The sequence below is a fragment of the Bemisia tabaci genome, chromosome 2 (assembly GCF_918797505.1).
Source record: "Bemisia tabaci chromosome 2, PGI_BMITA_v3".
Classification (NCBI taxonomy): Eukaryota; Metazoa; Arthropoda; class Insecta; order Hemiptera; family Aleyrodidae; genus Bemisia; species Bemisia tabaci.
In genome coordinates, this window is record NC_092794.1 from 8134813 (window position 1) to 8156213 (window position 21401).

Consider the following 21401-nt stretch of genomic DNA (forward strand, 5'->3'; position numbering starts at 1 on the left):
TTAAAGAATGATATTGGTTTGCTTTCCTTTACAAAAATAAAATGAGAGCAGAGATTTTTAAACACCGCAAACGAGATACGTGGTCTGGTAGTTTCACCGTCGATGTGCAATTTTTGCACAGTTAGCCAAGCGCATTCGGTATGGCCATGATGATCCGGTTAGGCCCCTGTTAGAGCTGCTTGAAGTATACGTCAAATTCTAGTTTCGAGAGCCCTGGTTTGGGATGTGTTTAAGTTTTTGCACTGCTTTCTTTTTCTGATAGTAGCACAGGAGTACTTACGATAATTTCCCGCTGAGGTAATGAAAGATAATCCTACAAGAGCAACATTTTCTATTGCATTGAGTAAGCATGTGATTAAGGCCAAATATTGCTTATTTTTCTTAAGTACTTCTTGATAATAGTGGTAATACGCCCACAGCACTATGAACCTTGGACCAATATGTAAAGCAATGGCAGAGCTCCATACTATCCGCTGTGTTGGGTAGTTGCCTATAGCTGCTGAGATGGACGGCAGATAGTTTGGTACCTAAACAGAACACATCCTATGAATCAGCTTGACTTAGTTTAATGCACAGAGAAAAATTTAAAAAAAATATATTATTTTTGGATCTACAATTAAATCGTTTAATGGGAAAAGAGGCTGAATCAAATTTTTTTCGAAATTGTGTTTTGACAGAGAAGTAATCCTTGGGATTAGACGCATTTATACCCGAGAGGATATTTCGAAATTGCAAATGTAATTGCCTCTAATAATGCTGGCTATCAGCCGTTGAATTTTAAGAACGTCCCAACTCATCACCAATACATATCGACGGTGTAAGTCAGCAATCACATAACTCGGTTTGTGACGTCACAGACTTCCTGTCATACTTTATTTTTAAAACGGAAAACTACTCAGCAGCACTTCTTTAAAACTGCCGTGATTTTTCTTCTCTGTGCGAAGAAAAGTCTGCATAAACGTTAAGGAATGATGTCAATTTGTTCTCTTTCAAAAAAATAACATGGAGGCAAAGATTTTCAGACACCACAAACAAGATATGTGATTGCGGACTTACGCCGTCAATATGCTTTATTTTTTTTCATTTTACCCAAGATAAAATTCCAGCACTTAAAAAAATAAAATAAACTGAAAATTTGTAGTTGATTTTTGACAAAAAAATCAACTAATTTTATTTCTTTTCAAGCTTTTTTGTTTAATTTGTTGGTCTGTCAAGTTTTCATTGACAGCAGTAAATATCATTATTACCAATGCTTTGTTTTCTCCACTTTTAAACAAAATTCCAACCCCTAAAGGTGCGTTCAGGTCAAAATAGGTGCCAACTCTAGGTGCAATAGGTGCAAGAGATAACTGGGGAGATGGTGAACTTCTACCCAGATGCTACAGGTGGAAGGAGTTTGGCCTGTAGATAGTAGTTCGGGAAAAGTAGACAATTAGATTGATAGGTTAGGGATCGGCTCGATCTGATGCAAGCAGATAGGATTAGCCCTTGAGGGCTATTAAAAAAAAAAAAAAAAAAAAACTCTGAGAATTTGAAATCCAGATTTTTACAGTGAAAAAATAGTGCAAACATCCTGCAACTTTTACATCAACAAAGTCTCTTAATTGTAGACCTTAAACACTAAAAATTGTTTCACTGTGTTAACTTCTCTGCCTTTTGTGTAGTTCATCTTGGTCTTCTAAAAAATTTTGTTTCTCAGAGTTAGCAAATTTTTTTTTTTTTTTTTTTCCAAAAAAAAAGGCTTCTATTATGGCAAAGGTTCAAAGGGTACAATAAAAGTGTATATCCAGCCCTAAAATGGCCGACACCACCTGCTTGAATGTAACTTTAATTTCCATCCGTTAGAGAAATGCCTAGTTGGTACAGGTTAGCAGCTCTGGACACAAAAGATCCAGAAGATAGTTGAGGAGAATTGATTCCCGGCATGGTGTTCCTTATTTATTTATTCATTTTATTTGCAAATTCACAGAAGTTTACGAGAAAGTGTAATAAGATGGCCAGGGGGCATAACATGGCTTTAAGATGTTAATAAACATTATTATTTTATATTATTATTACTTTTAGTCAGTAGAATATATGGACTACATTTTGCAATTTGGAACCATAAATTCTAGCCCAGTTTAAAAACAACGTGTGTGCCATTAATTCCCCTACGCACATAAGTGTTTTTTCAGATGAGCCAGAATTTATAAGTCCAAATTGCAAAATGCAGTCCACATATAAATTGCTCATTTAGATGGACCAGCTTGATCTTCCCATGGTTATACATACAGGTATGCAAGCTGTTGTTGGTGGAGTTGGCTCTCATATCTTTTAGGGTGCATTTTAATTTGGTATGCAGTAAACTAAATATATGAACAAAAGTGGGTTGCGCTTGTATTGGGCAGAATTTATGATTTATGTGATCTATATCTGTCAGTTGTTAAAATCTAACATCATCCCAAAATTTAAAGGTCTGTCAGCCTTCAGAATCTGATGCTACAGCTGAATATTCAAAAGATAGTATAACTATGTACTGTTCCCAATGGTAGTAATACAATAATTACCTGACAGTGTGTGAAAGTAACATCTTCAAAGAAGTACATTAACGACCATAGAACACAAAACAGGAAGCTTGCCAATGGTAATAGTATGGTTGCAATGCATAATTTCTCAATCCGAAATAAAAACAATAAGTTGTCCTTTTTGTCAAGACTCAAAGGTATATAGCCACTGAATTTAGCCATGCCGACTGAAGACCTGAAATGAACAGAAGATAACATTGCAATGCAACACAAGTGGTTGATTTAACTTCAATGAAATTAAAAAGAAATGAAAGCTTGGACTATAACCTTAGCTGAAAATATTCAACAATCTCCATGAGGTGTTGATGCAGAGGCAAAGATTAGCTGGGCGCTGACAATGGCCGCCATGAGAATAGCCAAACAGCATTCACTAATGATAAAGTTTACATCCAACATAAGATTTCATAATTTTTTAAATATGTTGCCCAATTTATATATTACCTTCCAACACTTATTTTTACAACCAAAAAAGTGATTTACATCAATGAAGCTAAGTAATTGGGTACTTCAGTTAGATAAAGAAAGGAGCATAAACTTGCTCTATGACTTTGTAAAGTCTATACTAAATTTTTTAGTACGGATCTCTAGAGCTTTCAATTCGTCACTGCAGGATACCCTTTTAGAACTCTCTCCTTTCTCCAGTGCATGTTCAACAAATTTGGTTCCTGAACCTCATGATAACATGAGGAACTATACACTTACCTAATTACTAAGTTGAAAGATGTGGAATTAGAAGTTTCATAAACTTCTTACTGAACAGGAAGGACAATATATGAAAGCCTTGAAAAATAGGATTAAAACTAATGTCAGACCCACCTTCAGCCATCTAACTGGTAGCAAAAGAGAGCAAAATTTCACCCTTGAATGAGTTTTCATAGACACAGGTGTCCACATAGTTTGTGGGAGTCTCTCGAGATTCTTGTTGCATCCCTCTGGCTGGAGCTGACTCCACTAATGACATGTCATTGCAAGACAGCAGTACGCAGCTAGATACCTCATCCTGGAAGAAACATTTCAATTAATTTGATACTTATCGGTGGCCGTATTTTCAATGCAATACGATAGTAAGTAGATCCCTCATGTTAGTTTTTCACTTGAAGAAAAAATGAAGATGACACTCTAAAATAATGTCACACTTTAACAGTAGACTGACTAATTGGGCAAGGTCTGAGAAAGCTTCCTTGTCTCCAATTGGTAAAAGCAACTCCTGAAAATCAAAAGTTGAATCAATGAGATGGCGGCATAAATTTATCTCATTCTTCGTGGAGTGATTAGTCTTCTACAGATTATTTAAGACTCCCTATGACAGTGGCGTAGTTCACTTGGTATGATATTTTTCCATTGAAAGATATGATGGCATATAGTGCATACAGATGAAAAAAGCTAATGCGCAAGTCTGGCCTCCTCAAGCAGATGCCCGCCTCATGATTTGCCCAAGACACGGGACAAATGGTGGCCCAGTTGTTAGGGGCAGATTCCCAAAGAGTCTGGCTATGTATGAAGAAAAATACAAGGTGTGAATCAGCGGAAGGAAGAGACACAATTTTGTATGTCAAAATCATGAAAGAGATTGATACCTCAACTTGTTCGGCTCAGAAAAACAATTTTAACTGCAGAGCAACTCACCTACGGTAAGTTAAAACAACAAACCCTTAGTTTCTCCATATGATAAAGAGATGGCGGAAAAACAGACACTATGTCAGAAACGATTTCGCTTCAAACGAATTCACTTGGTTTTCAAAATTCAAATGACCAATCAATAATTCTGTTATGATACTGATAGTGCTACTTTTGAAGTTTGAAGAGGTTAGAAAACTGAATGTAAACAAAGTAAATTCACACTTATTCCGTCCGCCAATAGAGCATTGTCCCTTTTTGACATGACGTCACCACCGAATGTCAACTTTCTAATCTGTGACGATGTAATGTAAAAAAATGCTGTCTGATTACTCTCTGATTGTTATCAATCTGATCAATCCCCTTTCATCCCTTATAGCACGCGCGTAGGCGGGCATTGTCATTCTTTAAATATTTCCCTCGTCTTTTTTATCGCTGTGCTGTGTTTTTTCAGTTATTCGTGGAATGCCAAGGGATCTAGAAATCTTGGAAGTTGAAGTTTCGTGACTGCATTCCATGTCGTTTGCCAGTGTTCATTTATACGATTAAACGGATATTTCTTGTGGTTATGGACCTTCTGAAAGGAAATCCAAATACTAACTGTAAATTCGGTCGTTCTCAGGAATTGTGCACTTAATCATGCCCACCCTCATTCTGATATTTAAATTTTATGCTTCCATCTATTTGTCTCTCACTCGCCAACTTGCTACCAAACCTGTGATGTCCTTCACCCATCCTCAGCTCTTAGTTTGATGGGGAAAATTATGAGTGGTCAAAATGATCTGCAACTTTGAGAATTGTTGCCGCTTGTGTCTTGCCAAGGATCAACTGCTTCCTATCTTCAGTCACGATGAAGCGGAGAAATTAATAGCTCCCAAAATTCTGTACTGCTACTCTTTATTTGTAAGTATTATCACTTTTCCTCGTCACCCATTTTTCTAATTTAATACTCCAAAGTAGCACGCCAGTTATGTTCTGTCAGGCGGTAAGTTCCGGCAGGAAGTATCATCAAGCTCTCAGATCTAATTTCTAAATGCCAGAAGGGTTTTTATTATTGTTTTCATAAGACAGTTAATGTCCCGATATGTCCAAATCAGTTTGCTCAGATTCCATGAGCTGCATGTTGTCGGGAATCTATTACTCAGAAGGGCGTAATTAATTTAGCATCTGAGTAATACTTAAATGCAGTTGCTTCCGATCACTCTTACCTCTGTAAGCATACCATAACAATTTCTGTCAGTCCTCGTCAAATAATTTTACGCATTTTGACACTGCAACCGAAGATCGTCTGATGTCACCTTTACATGTTAAGCAAGTGGAAGAGGGAAGATGGTGGATCTTTTGTCGCAGTCTAAGAGTGCGTAAACTTATTTGATATGAACTCTTGGATGAAACCACTCAAACATTCTCATGAACCCGAAAGAGGTTTGTTCAGTGAAGGGAATTTTGAGGTTAGGTTTTCTAGAAAGACGAAACTCCTGTGTTTCATAGAAAACAACACTTTGGTAATATTATGTCTGAATTTTTTCTTAACCCTATTAACAGGTTGGGACTTAGACTGTATAGCACCGTAGCAAACTTGTTATTTTTATTTTACCAAAGCTAAACAGAAAGTGATGTACTGACCTGAGTGTTTCAAGATCAGCAGAAATTTTTTTCCCATGAAAGGAATTGCAAGTAGGTAGGCAGAGTCCACCCCAAATAAATTTATGCCCTTACAGACTGCGACAGAAGATCGTCTGATGTCACTTTTATATGTAAAGTAAATGGAAGAAGCAAGATGGCGGATCCTCTGTCGCAGTCTGTAATTGCATAAACTTATTTTGTTTTGACGCAAGGCACCTTTAAATTGGTAGATAAATTATTTTTCCTTTCGGTCACTGGCCAGGCACCGCTTACCAAAGCAATAAAATAACGATAAACAGATGTATAATCTTGATAGTTTCTATTTCCATATAAACTTGTTCTTTCTTGAAAAATCAACATATTTTTTAATTGAAATACAAAAAAGTCACCCATTAATAGAACAAAAGATTTGTCAAGTGTTTTAGGTCCTTGAAATTTTTGTTAAGCTACTCAAAAAAGAATGAGACCTATGTTTGTCATTAATACTCTATTAGATCTTTAACTTGTTACGAATGAAATACAACTGCAACAGGCTTAAGTATATACTAGTGATGCTTCTCAAAGCATAGGCAATGTAAGTGATTGAATGCACAATTGATAACATAAATCTTAGAGATTAGATTACCTATTCCAAAAAATTCCTTTTTTATCTCATACTTCATCTATCTAACATTTTAACACCCCTTCTAATCTGTTGCAGGTGTACAGTAAGGATCCTTTTTCGAAGCACTTATGCTTTCGATGCTTGAGCAATCTCCAAGACACTTGGAAATTCCAACAAATGTGTTTTCATAACAATGAAAAACTAATAAGGGCTTTAAAAGAGGATCCAAGTGTCAAATGCTCTGAGCAGTACTTAAAATCTGTAGAAAATGCTTCTAAAACCACTTCATTGCACTCTGTGAGTTGTTGTTTTGTTTTTTGTTTTTTTTTTTTCATAATTCTCACCAATCTTAGGCTTTGTCTCCACGAGCCGTTTCAAGGGATTTATTCCAGGGAAAATCCCACTTACGAAGTCAGGAAAATTATTGAGTCAATCAATATTTTTCCCAGTACTAAGAATGGTCCCTGTACCCCTAGGACCAAGTGAGAGAGAAAGAAGACGTGAAAGCAAATTATACGATATTTTGTTGGTCACTCCTCTGTTCAAGTTTGTTTCGTTGAAATAATGTATCTAATTGTCAATTGTGTTCAATTATTATTTTAATCTCGGTCAAATACTTGATTTTTACTAACTTATCCTCCCGCGCAAACTTTTGGCAGGACCGTATGAGTCCCATCCTGTGGAGACGGTAACTTGGAAAAATCCCAGAAGTTTCATTCCTGTGGTTTGAACTTAGGACAAATTCCATGAAAACGTCCCGTGGAGACAAGGCTTTGGCAGCGCTCTTCCATGTTCAAATTTCAACGCCACCAGCCTTCTCGTTCCTTGCTAATATTACAGAATTTTTGGCATCTCATCTTGTGCTTTTTTTTAATGAATCCATCCATCATAATTATGTTCCTCCGTTAATGTCTGATACAGCAAAATCATGTGTGAATGAAAGAAAAATGCACAGAAATGTTGATTCCTATCCTTCTTTACTTTCTTCTAACCTGGGTGCCTAGACCAACCTCTCAATCTCGATTGTTGTAACTATTGCATCATGTATGCTGGCTGTATCTTTTGACTGAGTCTTAATGTCGGATTTGTCTTGACTTTAAAAAGTCATGAAATATTTAATTTACCTACGTTGGAAAACATTGGCAAAACTAGTGACTGATTTCCTGTCCTTTTTTCCAGTTACTCTCTTGCAAATCTCTAGAAGAGGTCGACACAATTTATCGAGGCTATGAATCTATCATTGATTTTTCAGTGCAAATTGAAAATGTGGAGCTTATAGATATATGTTCAGAAGAAGAAGACAGTAAAGAACAAGTTCGTTCACAAATTAATTCCAGGTGAGCCAAACTTAAAAATAGCACTATGAACAGTGAAGAACCTTGCAAACATCGATCATTCTGGTTCTCATCAACTCTAGATCTCTCCGCTTTCATCTCTTTGCTGCTTTTCAGTGTGATAAATTTTGTATCCAAGTACTCCACTGCATGATTAGCTGACTTATATTATGCAATTTCCTGGTTAGTTAGAATTTTAGATAAAAGCACTGGGAAAAGATTCTACCATAAAATAAAATGGTCCCATATGGCTGGACTAATTTTCTTTGAAGTGCTTCAAGTTTTTTCATGGCTGCAGAGACATGCAAATTTTTTCTAACAAAAGAATTAAATATCTTGTTCTTACCATGATTGAGATATTGCTGCAATTTTTCTTCATACATTTGGAGCCTCTATACAGCTTGACTCCTATACTGCCGTGCAATGCAAAGAAGCCGTAAACGCCATTTTACATTTTTTTAGAACAATGTATCATAGCAGAAAAACTTTCGATTTTGGGACAACGTTTTTACAGAATTCTCTCGCAAATACTATCAAGAACTTAACCTGAAAATTTGAGGTGCATGAGTAAAACAGTTTTTATTTTATAAAGTGGTTCCTAAGTTCCAAAAAATAAGGGAAAATCTTGATGGATTTACAAAATTTTTGCTTCGCACGGCAGTATGCAATCTACTTGATTTTCCCAAGTAGGTAAGTTATGATGATTCCTTTTGCTAAAAGATAGGTTGAAATTTGCATAGTGAAATTAGTCTTTCGACACTATTCACTTTTGATAGAGGAATACGTTTGTCTGCCCTGGTATGAGATTTTCCAATACCTTCATTGCAAATTGACAGTTTCGCTATAAATGCAAAAACGATTCTCTCTTTACTTCCATTCTGCAGACATTAACAGTGTTGATATAACACCTTGTCCTTGTGCCAAACCTTGAAATGATTTTTAAATATGTTCCAGATCCTTTTTAATTAAAGGCCATGCTCAAACCCAGTCAAATAGCACTAGTGAATTGCTCAACTGTTCCCAACCAGATTCAACAACGAAAAGCTGGAGAAGGTCCTTTTCCAGTGAAATTTCAGATGACACATCTTCTTCCTGTAGCGGCAGCACTTCAAAATCTCAAAATACAGGAAGAGGAACTGGTGACAAGGGTCAAGTAAACAACAAGAAAATGCCTTGTGAGAGGAAAAGTCAGGGTGTTGAACAAGACACCAAAGTAAAATCTCTACGCAGCACTCGAAAAACAGAGATTGCTAGTGAGAGCAAAAGCATCTCTACAAAACAATCTGAACTGAGAAGCCTAAGGCCGTTGCTGAAAAAGGACAAGAGTATTGAGTCCGTCTCAAGAGCAGAGAGTCCAGATAATAGATCCATCCGTTCCCTTAGCCCCAGTAATAGGTAAGTTAACTCAATAATCTTACTCTGACAGGAACCTGTCACCAGTTTCCATCTATGAGTAACCAATACTTGGTTAGTTTTATATCACTACTTGTCAGACCAGTATTCTTGAAGCCATTTTCGGCTCTCAATACTCACTGAATTGCCCTCTCTATCGGTTATGATGGAGAGTCTCGCCTTCAATATTTATGTCATCCATAGTGTACAGTCAAGTCCTGCTAAGTCAAACCCCCATAATTTGAAAACCTTAGTAATTAAAAAAAAAAAAAGCACCGGCCTGTCCCACAGAAAGCCAAAAACCTCATTAACTTGAAATAAATATGAACTTAATTCGAAAAACCTTTTAGAACATATTTTACCCCTAATTTAATTTTTACACTAATTTAATTTTTTTTAAATACTAATTTAATTTTTTAATACTATTTAATTTTATTTAATTTAATTTTACCCCATAATTCAAAATGATCGAAAACCAGACCTCTGTAATTCGAAATAGAGCAAAGTGAGTCTCTGTAATTCTAAATCTTAATTGCCGAGCAGTCAGATTCAATTTGACACTTTTTTTCGAGTGAGTGGTGCGTGAAAATTAAAAGAGAGATTAATTATAATCTGTTGAATACCATGCAAAAACGTGTAATAATTCAAGCTGTCAACTTCTGCGGTAATAAATCAAAAAGTGATATTTCTAAAGAATTTGCCAAGGAAAACCTCTGCAATTCAATATCGCAAATTTTCGGCCTTCGCAATTCAAAACCCCTTTTACTTGAATATGTATTTGTATTTGTTCCCCTTGCAATTCGAATCAGCAGGGTTTGACTTTATAAGTATGAGGAACAAAGTTCTGAGATTGCACCCAACAGTTCCTATTCTTCCAAGGCATCCCCTCAAAGTATTTGTTACTTTGATTCTGTCTGTCCCCTTTTACTTTTTATTTGTTCTTGTCAACTTCCTAAGGCCTTGTCTGGACGGCGCAACTGTTGAGGGGATTTGGTGCATCTGTTGCGCATTTGTTGCACCAACGAAAGTTCCCTGTCTCGACGCATGCACATGTGTTCCTGGAACTTTTAGGCGGGAATATTTAATTGTCATTTTTTTTTAGATTAAACGATGTCTACTGGGGTAATTGAACTGATATTTATCAACTGGAAATGGATAGTGTGCGTAATTTCGACCAGTTATTATGACAAAAAACAGTAACATGACACTGATACGAGTTAAAAGAAATATTAGATAAAATTTTATTGTCCTGCCCTGCTGCAGTGATATGCTATTAAGTAAAATATAAAATTGATTAAATATTTCCAAGTAACAAACGCTCAGAAATAAAACACCTGAAAACTCAAGTCTCACGTGTAGCCAGCGTTTATGGATCCAGAACATGAAGGTAAACAACTGTTTGACATTAGAGGCTTCTGACCTTGAAAGTTTCACTTGTAAGTGAAACATTTTTGGAACACTTCCTTCCGTCAACAGTTGCACCAAATTCCCACAATAGTTGCGTCATCGAGACAAGGCCTAAGATATAGCATGATAGTCTCTTTTTTTTTTCACGACAGTATTTTTGTCTCTGCCTTAAAATTCAATACAGTATAATATGGTGAGTTCATTTGATTGCTGTAACAACCTCTTTAATTCACACTGATTCCTCCTCAAGCAAGTCTCTTGCTTGCATAGTGGAAAAAACTACTTTAAAAAATCGATGGGCTGATACCTCTTAAAAGACTGCAATTAATATGTATTTGTATCTAATGATATGTCACATATGATGTGCTAAAAAAAATAAATTATTTTTTGTAGCTCCCGAAGACTAAGTGCAGGAAGTAGATCCAGAAGGTCCAGTATTTCAAATGACTTTGATGCAGATAGTCTTGGCTCCATTGAATCATTAAATTCTGTTTATTCAGAAGTCTCAACCAACAGTACAAGAAGAGGCAGGGCCAGACCTGTATCGCCACTTATTAATGGCAGGCTCAAAACTGGTACCAAAAAGCGAAAACTTGAAACTCAGTCATCCAACCATGCCGAGGATTATAAAGTTAAAGAAGAAGACTTAGATCCTCCTGCCAAGTAAGTCCTAATAAAATTAAATAATATATATTTTCTCTTTTTTTTCTCTCTTTTATTAAGATACATCTTATATTGAGCCATACCCGCAGTACCAAGTAATTTTGTACACATTTACCTCTACTAATATATTTCAGAATGAAAATTTCCATTTCCTGATCCCACAGCAAAAAACACAACACTGGTTTCGAATGTGCATACTGATAAAACAATTCTGCCATCAAGCCATCAGTGTAAACCTACTTAGTTTGAGTCCTTTCAAAAACAAGCACACTAGGTCACCATAAATGGCATTTACTTTTTCGTTCTGATCAAGAACTTATCACAGATATAATAATTTCTAAACGCGAGAAAAGTTTTTTACAAACAAACATTTTTTTCTCAAATACTGAGGAATAAGGATTTAGACATCAGCACCATACCAACAAATATCAGTTTCAACATCAGCACCTTACCGGCAATTATTGGTTTCGACATCAGCACCGTACCAACAATTTATCACTTCGTAATTTTTTATCACATTCGCAAACTCTATCAACAAAAATCAGGACCTTTGCCTCTTAAGTCTCAAGTTTTGTTTTTTTTTTAATTCTACAAGACTTCGCTGTTCATAAAACTGTGGAGAAAAAATTAAACATCGAAAAGTCATGGTAAAGGACCCCGCACACCTCTTATGGGAAGCTGCACCACGAAGAATTGCCTTCTGACTTATGTATTTTGATTCTCCTCAAGATGCTGATCAAAAGTTATAATTGCGCCAACTTTCTATGATGCACCGTTTTCGCAAAAAACCTATGAGAAGATTCAATTATTCGGTGATAAAAAGCCAGAAAGATTCCTCATTTCAGTGCTCGATTGACAAGTGGCTGTGTGTCAACAAGGAAATCATGGGGACTCCCGCACCGAGCGGCAGTCTTATCTCGGATTCCGCACGCCGTTTTGCTCGACCACCATCCAAATCAGATTCTTGAGGAGCATAAGAACAGGAAAGTCTGAACGTCTACCGGGCGAGTGCGGGAGGGAGATAGCCCCTGAGTCGGCAGGTACAGATAAGAAGACGGACACATGCTACATTTTTTCCTTATTCACATCGGGCCTGTTCTCAAATACTTTGTTCTTTTTTATTCATAGTGGCCGAATAATTGAATCTTCTCATAGGTTTTTTGCGAAAACGGTGCATCGTAGAAAGTTGGCGCAATTATAACTTTTGATCAGCATCTTGAGGAGAATTGAAATACATAAGTCAGAAGGCAATTCTTCGTGGTGCAGCTTCCCATAAGAGGTGTGCGGGGTCCTTTAGGGAATGCTGTGCTTCAAAATCCGGAAAATTCATGTTAACATCAGAGAAATTTGGAATACAAGTACACTGGTCACCCTGTAATAGCAAAAGAGGTTATAGAGTTCGGCTGTGCTAAGCAAGAACGCCGTGAATCCATCAAGATTTTCCCGCGTTTTTTGGAACTTAACATAAAATAAAAACTATTTTACCCACGCACCTCAAATTTTCAGGTTAAGTTCTTGATATTATTTGCAAAAGAATTCTGTTGAACATTGTCCCAAGGTACACAAGTATTTCTGCTATGATACATTTTTCAAAAAAAAATTAAAATGGCGTTTACGGCATTTTTGGGTTGCACAGCAGAGTTGTAGATGAGGTCGGTGCCCCTGCTCTTACCAGGCTAGGTGAAAATGTCAGGCTTGTGAAAAAAAACTATTGCCAAGAAACGTTTTGAAAATTTCAATAGCATAATTATACAAAATTATTGGGGCAGAGTTCCAACTTTAAAGCATTGTAGCCAACATATCTTGACTGGTTTGAGGCACTTTCATTTTATTGATTTTTTTTTTTCCATTCCTTTTTCAGAAGACTGAGACATTCGCACTCTGAAGCCACTGCTGTCCCGAGTTCCGTTAGTAAGTCAAACAATCTTTTTAGCTGCAAATACTGTAAAAAAGGGTTTAACTCAAAATGTGACAAAAAGGAACACTCAAAAATATGTCATGAGAAGAAAATAATAAACTGTAAATACTGCTTAAAACGAATGTACAGAGAAGATGATCTACTCAGACATAATTTGTGTCATGTGAAAGTAGATATCATCCGTTTGCCAAGAAACCGTCATTCCTGCAGTAACTGTCATAGGTATTTTTATCCAAAAGTGGCATTGAGAAAGCACAAGAGAAATTGCAGGAAACCTCCTGCATCGATAGAAATCATAAAACCGGATGAAGACCCCTTGAGTTCATCTGAAGAATCAGACAGTGGCGACCTTGAACTTTTTTCAGACGACCCGCAAACTGCATATGAGCTGAATGGTGCATTTTCAACTATACCGGATAATCCGAATTGTCGAGACTTCCGAAGTAAACGAATGACCAGTAGAATTGATTTGCCTCTAGGAAAAATAGACTTTTCTAAATCGCAACCAATTTCTCATGGTCTGAACATGGAAACTAGTGAAAATTATGTAAATACCCTTTGTAAGTACTGCCGAGATGTTTTTACTGATGCAGAAGAGCTGTGGAAACACATGGTGATTTGTCACAAGTACGTCAATGTTCACTGTCCATCGAAGCCTGATTCAGTAGAAACCTTGTATCGGTGCATAGATGAAAGTTGCAAAAAAAAGTTTTCTGCGCTTAAAGATCTTTTGAATCATGTACAATTACATATATCCCTAAAATGCCACCATTGTGAATATTCAACGCATAAATTTTGGCAAATGCTGCGTCACGCAAACGAATGTGAGCAAAACCCTGAAAAAGGACGTTGGATCAAGTGTTGCAATTTAAAATTTAATAACAGCCATAATTTTTACATTCATAAGATGTTTGAGTGCTCTTTACACAAAGCTACTCTCAATGACCTTAAGGCTAATACAATAGGAGAGAGTGTAAAATGTAGTGTATGCTCAAAACACACGAGTATTGGATCAGAACAACTGCTCCTTCATCTCTTACATCATGCTGAATCGAACGTCAACTCAAATTGCCAAGATGCAGAAATCAAAAATATTGACGCAGAACAAGCAGAGTTTGTGAAAATATTCGGACTCGCTCCTCGAGACATCAACATTGAAAAACAGACGGATACTTTGAAATGTATCGATTGTAATGACACTTTTCTGTCCTCAGAAGAACTCCATGATCACATGAAAAAGTGTCTCATCCTCTCATGCTCCAAGTGTAAATTAAATTTTAGTGATAGTTTTAATTTTATTGTACATGAATGTGTCAATCGTTGTAAATTATGTCTAAGTCAGTTAAACTCTGAACGCCATGTGTGCCTCGCCCGGAAAATACTCACCTCCGGTCCGAAAGGGAAACTAAAATGTACTGTTTGTAAGGTAGTTCTCGTAAATTTACTGAATTCCCGTTATCATATTCTTCAGCATTTTCCTGTCAGTAACAAAGAGTGGCGAGACAATGTAAAATGTCAAATCTGTGAAGAAGAACTCAGCAATGAATTAACTCTCAACATACACTATTATTTGAAACATCCATCCAAAGACGAAGGGCAACAAGGTAGGACTCCAAAATTAGTAAGAAAGCTGTTTCAGGACTCAAAAGACAGTCCAACTTGTAACCTGACAACTGTCGAAAAGCCTCTATCAAATGTTGACTCTTTTCTCAATCCAAATGAGGATCAGTATTTTGAACGATCCGGCAAAATAATTGGAGACAAAGGATGTCAGACACCGTGGTTCTCTAAGAGTGTAGAAGACAATTCATCGCATGACCTGATAATTTCAGGAAACTATCAACAAGATGTTAGCTCCTTTTCTAACGTAAACTGTGATCAGTATTTTAAAAGTTATGGCATCGGAATTGAAGATAAAGGGTGTCAGACATCTCGGCAGCGTCAACCACTAGACACACTGAACATTCATGCTGGAGGCAAAAACTCAAACTGTAGTGTAAAAACTCCTATTTCCTCCCCAAAACACAACATTGGAGATGGAGTTGTGTCTCAAAGCACAAATTGTATTTCTATCTCCTCTTTACCCAGTAATTGCATGGAAAACAAATAATCTCTCCCCATAGCTCAGTAGGCATCATTGATCAAACTGCAGGAGGCTCAGTTGGTGAAAATTTCGTTCCAAAATTGAGATTAGTTTTTATATCAAAACAAAAGCAGTATGCATTTACTTACCAGTTCTCTTTACACTTTTAAATTTTTTTGCGCACAAGTTTTTACCCTTATTAATGTTGTAATATCAATTTCCCACCCCCTGAAACTTCTGAATGCTTTGGTCTTTAACTTTTAGTCCTTTACGAACAAAAAGAGCAATGAAGCTGAAGTACTCACATTTGTAAGTTCAACTCACTCTTGTGGCCACAACATATTCAACCCTTAGTTTTAGAAGATAGCAGTTTTTTCTTCATTAACAGAAAGAGTCCACTTCAAACAGATTTTAATGTATTTTCATTAAATATTTATGCAGACTTAAATTAACCATGAAAAGTTATAAACTCATCACTTAGGCATGCTAATTTCACTGCATCAAAAACTATGTTTTGCTTTCAGTCTGCAAGTGAGCTGATTCAAGTTAACAAGTGTGTTTGTGTTAAGAGTGATTCATTCGTCCTCAATTCTAAATTTCAAGATGATGCTCTTATGTGATTTGCTCTTAAAACCTCTCTAAGAGTTTGACTTTTGTGACTTCACCAAATCTTGGATCATCTTGGTTTAGATAGGTCTCTTTATTCAGTCAGGTCTTCGACAGGGTATGTAAACCTTCCCCTCTTCTTTGATGATGTAAATGGCCAGATCTCATATTAAGTAATCACTTCACATATTTCATTGGCTTTGGAATGTTATGTAAGTTTGTGTTCCGCTCAGTGTTGATTCAATTCCAAAAATGTCCTCTGTTTAATTCAAATGAATTGAATTTTTCTGTATCCAACTGCTGCCTTCAAGCCCCTTAATTTTCTTCTGAAAATCACCTAAAAGTTCGTGTAACTTTAAAAAATAAATTTCAGTGGAATTTTTCTTTTCCTCATTTCCCTGAAAATTATATTGAAGTTTATTACATAGTAAGATTTCCATACTGACCCTTGTACTTTGGCATCTAATCAGTGAATGCGTCAACAAGGACTGAAATTTTACTCCTTCATATTCTCATCACAACCCTGAACTTTCTCTGTCTTCAGTAATCTAAATCGGCATGTGCTTGTGACAGCCTCACAAGATGCTTTGTTCCCTCTTACTCTTCTCATCCATTCTAATATGCTGTAAGGCATTTCTTGTCCTGTACCATTCTCTCCTTTTTCCCTCTTTCTTTTATATTTGTTTATGGTACAAAATATTTTATGTTGCTCATTATCGTTTATTTTATTGTTGTTTTTCTTTTTAATTGAAAAATGAGGTTTTTTCATCGTATAATTTACCCCCAGGCATTGCATTCTTAGGTATGCATAACCTTCAACTAGTCTAGTACCAATCTCTTATTTGCTAAACCGTAACTTTGAATGTCTATGGAAAGATTTTTTCTGAATGTAGCCTCATGCCGGTGTGAAATTGTTTAAATCATGACTATTACGAAAATTTTCAAGTCAAACTGAGGATCCCAATCAGTTGTTAAAAAATCAATGTATCCAGGTCCCCTCACATATGGTAATGTAAGATGTTGAAGAATTATTGAGCAGCAACTTGTGTTGCTCATTATCATTTATTTTACTAATGTTCTTTTTTTTTAAAATTGAAAAATGGGGTGTTTTCTTTGTATAATTTCTCCTCGGGCATTGCATTCTTAGGTATTTTTTAAGTTTTTTTAAGTTTAAAGTCAACCTCTCACAATAAGTTCATTCTCTACAAGCCACTGGCTATAGCAAGTGCCTTTTAAGGTAATAAATCTAATCTTTTACTTTTGCTATGGAAATTTTGTTAATCTTTCTCCTCAAGGAAATTTATGTTCCCCGGCAAGAATTCTGATTGAATTCTGCCCATTTCAGTTTATTAATTACCTTTTTTGGCAGCATGGTAGCGGATTGGATTGGTCATTGGTGACCTCTAAAATGTTGTGTTGAAGCAAATGGTCAGTCGAATAAAAGCACAAGCAAAGATTTTTGGTCTTATTGCAAAATGCTCTATGTACCATATTCATTTCAATGATAATAGTTCTATAATAGTGGCTTGATTCATGTTAGTTGATTGAGCAGTTGGTTAATATCATTTTAGAATCATTGTTGAAAGTTGAAGAATTTTTTTTTCTAAGTGTTGCCTCAATTTAACTAAAAATGAAGGAATTTGTGTGCAATCTTAAGCGTTCATATAATTTTTCATTGTCATTGCTGATTGGGATCCTAACCTAAAGCCAGAATAGACCTCAGTATACTTTTACACCGAATTACATTGTTGCACATTTTATTACTTATGTTTTCAACTAGAATTAAGAATTTGTTATAATCTTTGCAATGTTTATTTGTATTAGTTTATTAGTTCAGTTTTACTTCTACTTTTATACCTGTCAGTTACTTTTTATTTTTTCACAATTTAGGGTAAGTGTACCTACTCAATGCAACTACAGCAAATGTAGGACTCAAAAATATCCATTGCTTCTGGCAGAATTTTTTAGCTTTTCAGACTTGCACAAATGTGATATTTTATAGGGCTATGTTCCAGAGGTATACTAAAAGAAGAGAGTAAAAAATTCGATGGATGAATTTACAAATTTCCTGCAGGATAGCTCCAAAATGTTCTTTATGTTGCAGGATCTATGCACATAAGAAGTTTGACACCATTCCACCATGAAAAATTTGAAAAATGAAATTTGTAGAGCCCATTTCAGATATATATATATATATTTCCTTATCCTGCGCATACAGCAAAAGAGGAAAAGTAATCTGGAATCATAGAGAAAAAACAAAGGAGGTGTTAACATTTCCGTCATCTTAGAATTTTTTTGATGACGTAGGTCGGTACGGCGACTTTTATCATCGATTTTCTTGGTAATGGTGTAGTTTATGGATAAAATGCACTCCACATGAAGTGTTTAAAATTTTATCATGAGTTGATTTAAGCAAAAAAATCGGACGTTATAGTCCGTTCTCCATACTTTGAATTCTGGATTTCGCTGACCAGGTTGTACCGACCTACGTCACAGGGCACACAATCCTCAAGATGCAAACACCTTCTTTTTTTTCTCTATGATCTGAAATGGGCTATAATTCCTCTTTTCAATCTTCCATTTTTCCCCTATTTGTGGGGGGGGGGGGGGGCAAAAATACTGCTAAGTCAACTTGAAATTTATCTTTTGTCAGCAGCCTAGCCTGGGAGCAAGGTAGCGCAGTTTAGATTACAATACTTATGTTGCCATTCTCTGTCGACTCACTGAAAAAATCTGCTTTAATTTTTATTTGCAAAGTTGTTAGGAACAGAATCCCTGCTGAAACTTTATATGCTTACCTTCTAAAATTATTATCATTGCCATCACTTGAGTTCATGCCAAAAAAGTTTATGCACGTTTAGACTGGGACACAAGATCCGCCGTCTTGATTCTTGCATCTATTTTACATGTAAAAATGACTTCAGACAATCCTCTGCCACAGTTCAGAAGTGTGTAAACTTATTTGGCGTCAACTTTACTGTTAAATTTATTTTTAATATTTTACAAGCAAAGTTTGCACTATAAGCTTGCTTAAATAAATATATTATAAAGTCTCTGTCTTGAAAGTTTTTCATTTTTGAGATCTAGAGTATGGCCAAGGAGGACAGCGGTTACGTATTTAATGATTCAACATCACAGAAAACAGTCATGTGTTGTACTTCCCTTGAGTTACGTAATACATACTAATGGCCTTAATGTACATTGATATTGGGAGTAGAAAAACATAATTCTTGACCGCATTGTCTCAAAAATTGCTTTTAATACATTTTTTTTAGAATCAAACAGCCATGTATTTTTCCAGTAAAAGAATTTGCTCGTAACTGCAAAAGATTTGGTGCCGGCTAAATTCTGTCAATATTTTTCATGGTATTCTCTACGATCTCCGAAGCAAGATGAACTTCATAAATTGATCTTTCTATGTGCTGACTTGAAAAAACCAGGAGTAAAGGGTGAATTTTTCAGATTTTTCATTATGCATTTAATTGTGTGGATATGACCCCGATGTGGTGAGGTTTTGCAATTGTACGTTAATTTGGAAATTGACACAATGCTGAGTCACCTGGTTTCATCATTCAGGAGAACTTTCAGGTTCTTTGCAGTTAAAAAACCACAAGAGTAAGAGGAGGCATTTGTATCATATGGTTGACCAGCGTGGGAATGTGAGCCCTCCTTGGTCATTAAGCCAGTTTTGCAACATTTCTACCTGAAAATGTGTGTAGAAGTGCTTAAAAATTCACTTTTTAGTCCTAATTTTCTCAAACTTGTATTGTAAAGTTAACTTTTAAGTTTACTTCTCACGATAGTTTGCAGAGAACATCTTATGAAAAAAAAAAAAAAAAATTTTAACTGGAGGTGAATTCCTTTGGATTTTAAGCCAAGTTTTTTTTTGTAAAGTTATGGAAAAATCTCGCAAATTTTCATAATGTGAAGGCGCTCGAATTTTCTTCATCAAAATAAATGGAGGAAGAAGTGTGCAATGCTGCACACCAAAACGCATGTTTTTCTAGTTTCACCATTGATACATCATTTACACACCATTTGGACGCATTTGAACGAAAGAAGTCTTCCTGCATTGAGAGTTTTGAAGAAAGACCTATGTGAAATAGTTAACTACTGTCACACTACTGTCTACTGTTTCACTACTGTCATACGTCAGATAAAGACGCATATTAAATCAAAAGGTAACGATAGGAGCGACACGGAGCTCAAGAACGTGTAGCACTCGCAAAACCCCTCCAAGGCTCCATCGGAAGCGGGAGGCAGTTCAGGAGTTTACCTTTCCTGCAGGTAGACTTCTTTTGCGTAGTATGATTCGCATCTCGGAGCAGCATCACATGAAACCCTCAGGTAAAACCCTGCATCTCTCCGGGCTAAGTCATGGTTTTTTCACTGCTTTGTCCACTGTTTATCCTTAAGCCAGCTTCCAAACTTCAATCTTACACTTAAGCTATATCATAAACAGAAGTGAAAAATTAATGTCTGGTAACTAGTCTAGGGGAGTTTGAACAATTTGACCTATATTGTAGGTACCAATTAAAGGATGACTCGGCACAATTTTTTATGTTGAGCCTGAGAGTTGTCCTCTTTGCATTACGATGAAAGCTTCCTCGTAAAACAACGGGGAAAAATTGAGCTGCCAATTCCAGAAATAATTTAAAAATTTTAGTTTTAAGTATTTTGTTTTCTCATTTAAATTTCTTTATGTTCAAAATTTGTGTTAGTGAATCTTCAGTCTAGTGCTGGTTTTTTACACACACGGGAAGCTCAGAGAGGTCCACTTCTGATTTTGATGAATTTTGCAATAATAAATAGTTCAGAGACAGCTGATTGATGAGTATCTTTCAGCTTGTACCAATGGGTCCACCAAAAAGTTTTCTGTAAATGCCCCATGATGACTATCTGCAGCTGTATGAAGAATGATTTCCAGCCCTCCACATATTCTTCCATGGTGGTGCTATGCGGTAAACAGCATCAAAATCAAATGTACCTCCTTCCAATCCTTCCCTCATTAGTCTTAAAATTTCTCACAAGTGACCTTTTACTTTTAATAAATGTTAACTGTTGAGTCTCACACTTCCAAGTAAAGTATGAAATCATTTGTACATTAGCTCAGTACATTTCCTTTCCTATTTTGTTGTATTCCCCTTTAAAAGTTTTCAATCAACATCATTCTTATCTGTAAAAATAGATTACCAAATTAGCCTTAAGAACCTTAAACATGACAAAATAACTATTTTTGTCAGGTAATTATGTTTCGTTTCAATTTTTTCTTCTTCTTTTTCTTCAATAGATGAACTGAATGTGACTTACAAAATGAAATATTATCTTTTCTAAGTCTTACAGTTTTGTTAATCTAATTGCAAACCCACAGAAATTAACATTTTTCGGCAGAAATATTTTTTTATATGATTATAGACGTATGTGTTCATTAATCATCATCAACATATGTAAAAATTTCAAATGTTCTTCAGAAATGATAAATGTACTAAGCTTTTGCATGGAATAATCTGTGCTGGAACCTTTACTTTGATGTTGTCTGTTCTTTACAAAAATAAAGTAGCTATTTCACCTTTCTCAAATTTTCTTT

General features: G+C 35.8%; 2 protein-coding genes across 3 annotated transcripts in view; one reads left to right on the forward strand and one right to left on the reverse strand.

Moving 5' to 3' along the window:
* LOC109032820 (Post-GPI attachment to proteins 2) overlaps nt 1-6219 on the reverse strand; it is a 12866-nt gene extending 6647 nt beyond the window's left edge. Inside the window, exons 1-4 of one of the 2 annotated variants that reach the window (XM_019045118.2) lie at nt 5808-6219; nt 3381-3564; nt 2547-2739; nt 281-527 (exon numbers count right to left, since the gene is read on the reverse strand). In XM_019045118.2, coding sequence (XP_018900663.1) covers nt 281-527; nt 2547-2726 — 427 coding nt within the window. In that variant the 5' untranslated portion in view covers nt 2727-2739; nt 3381-3564; nt 5808-6219. Of the gene's footprint in view, nt 1-280; nt 528-2546; nt 2740-3380; nt 3565-4190; nt 4355-5807 lie in introns of those variants that run through there. The other variant, XM_019045117.2, reaches the window with a different exon arrangement.
* LOC109032815 (uncharacterized) lies at nt 4540-21393 on the forward strand. Its single transcript, XM_019045112.2, has 6 exons — nt 4540-5084; nt 6508-6708; nt 7591-7748; nt 8700-9140; nt 10938-11207; nt 13069-21393. Exons 1-6 carry the CDS (start codon nt 4959-4961, stop codon nt 15233-15235), a joined length of 3363 nt encoding a protein of 1120 aa, XP_018900657.2. The 5' UTR covers nt 4540-4958; the 3' UTR covers nt 15236-21393.
* Nucleotides 21394-21401: the final 8 nt, after the last annotated feature.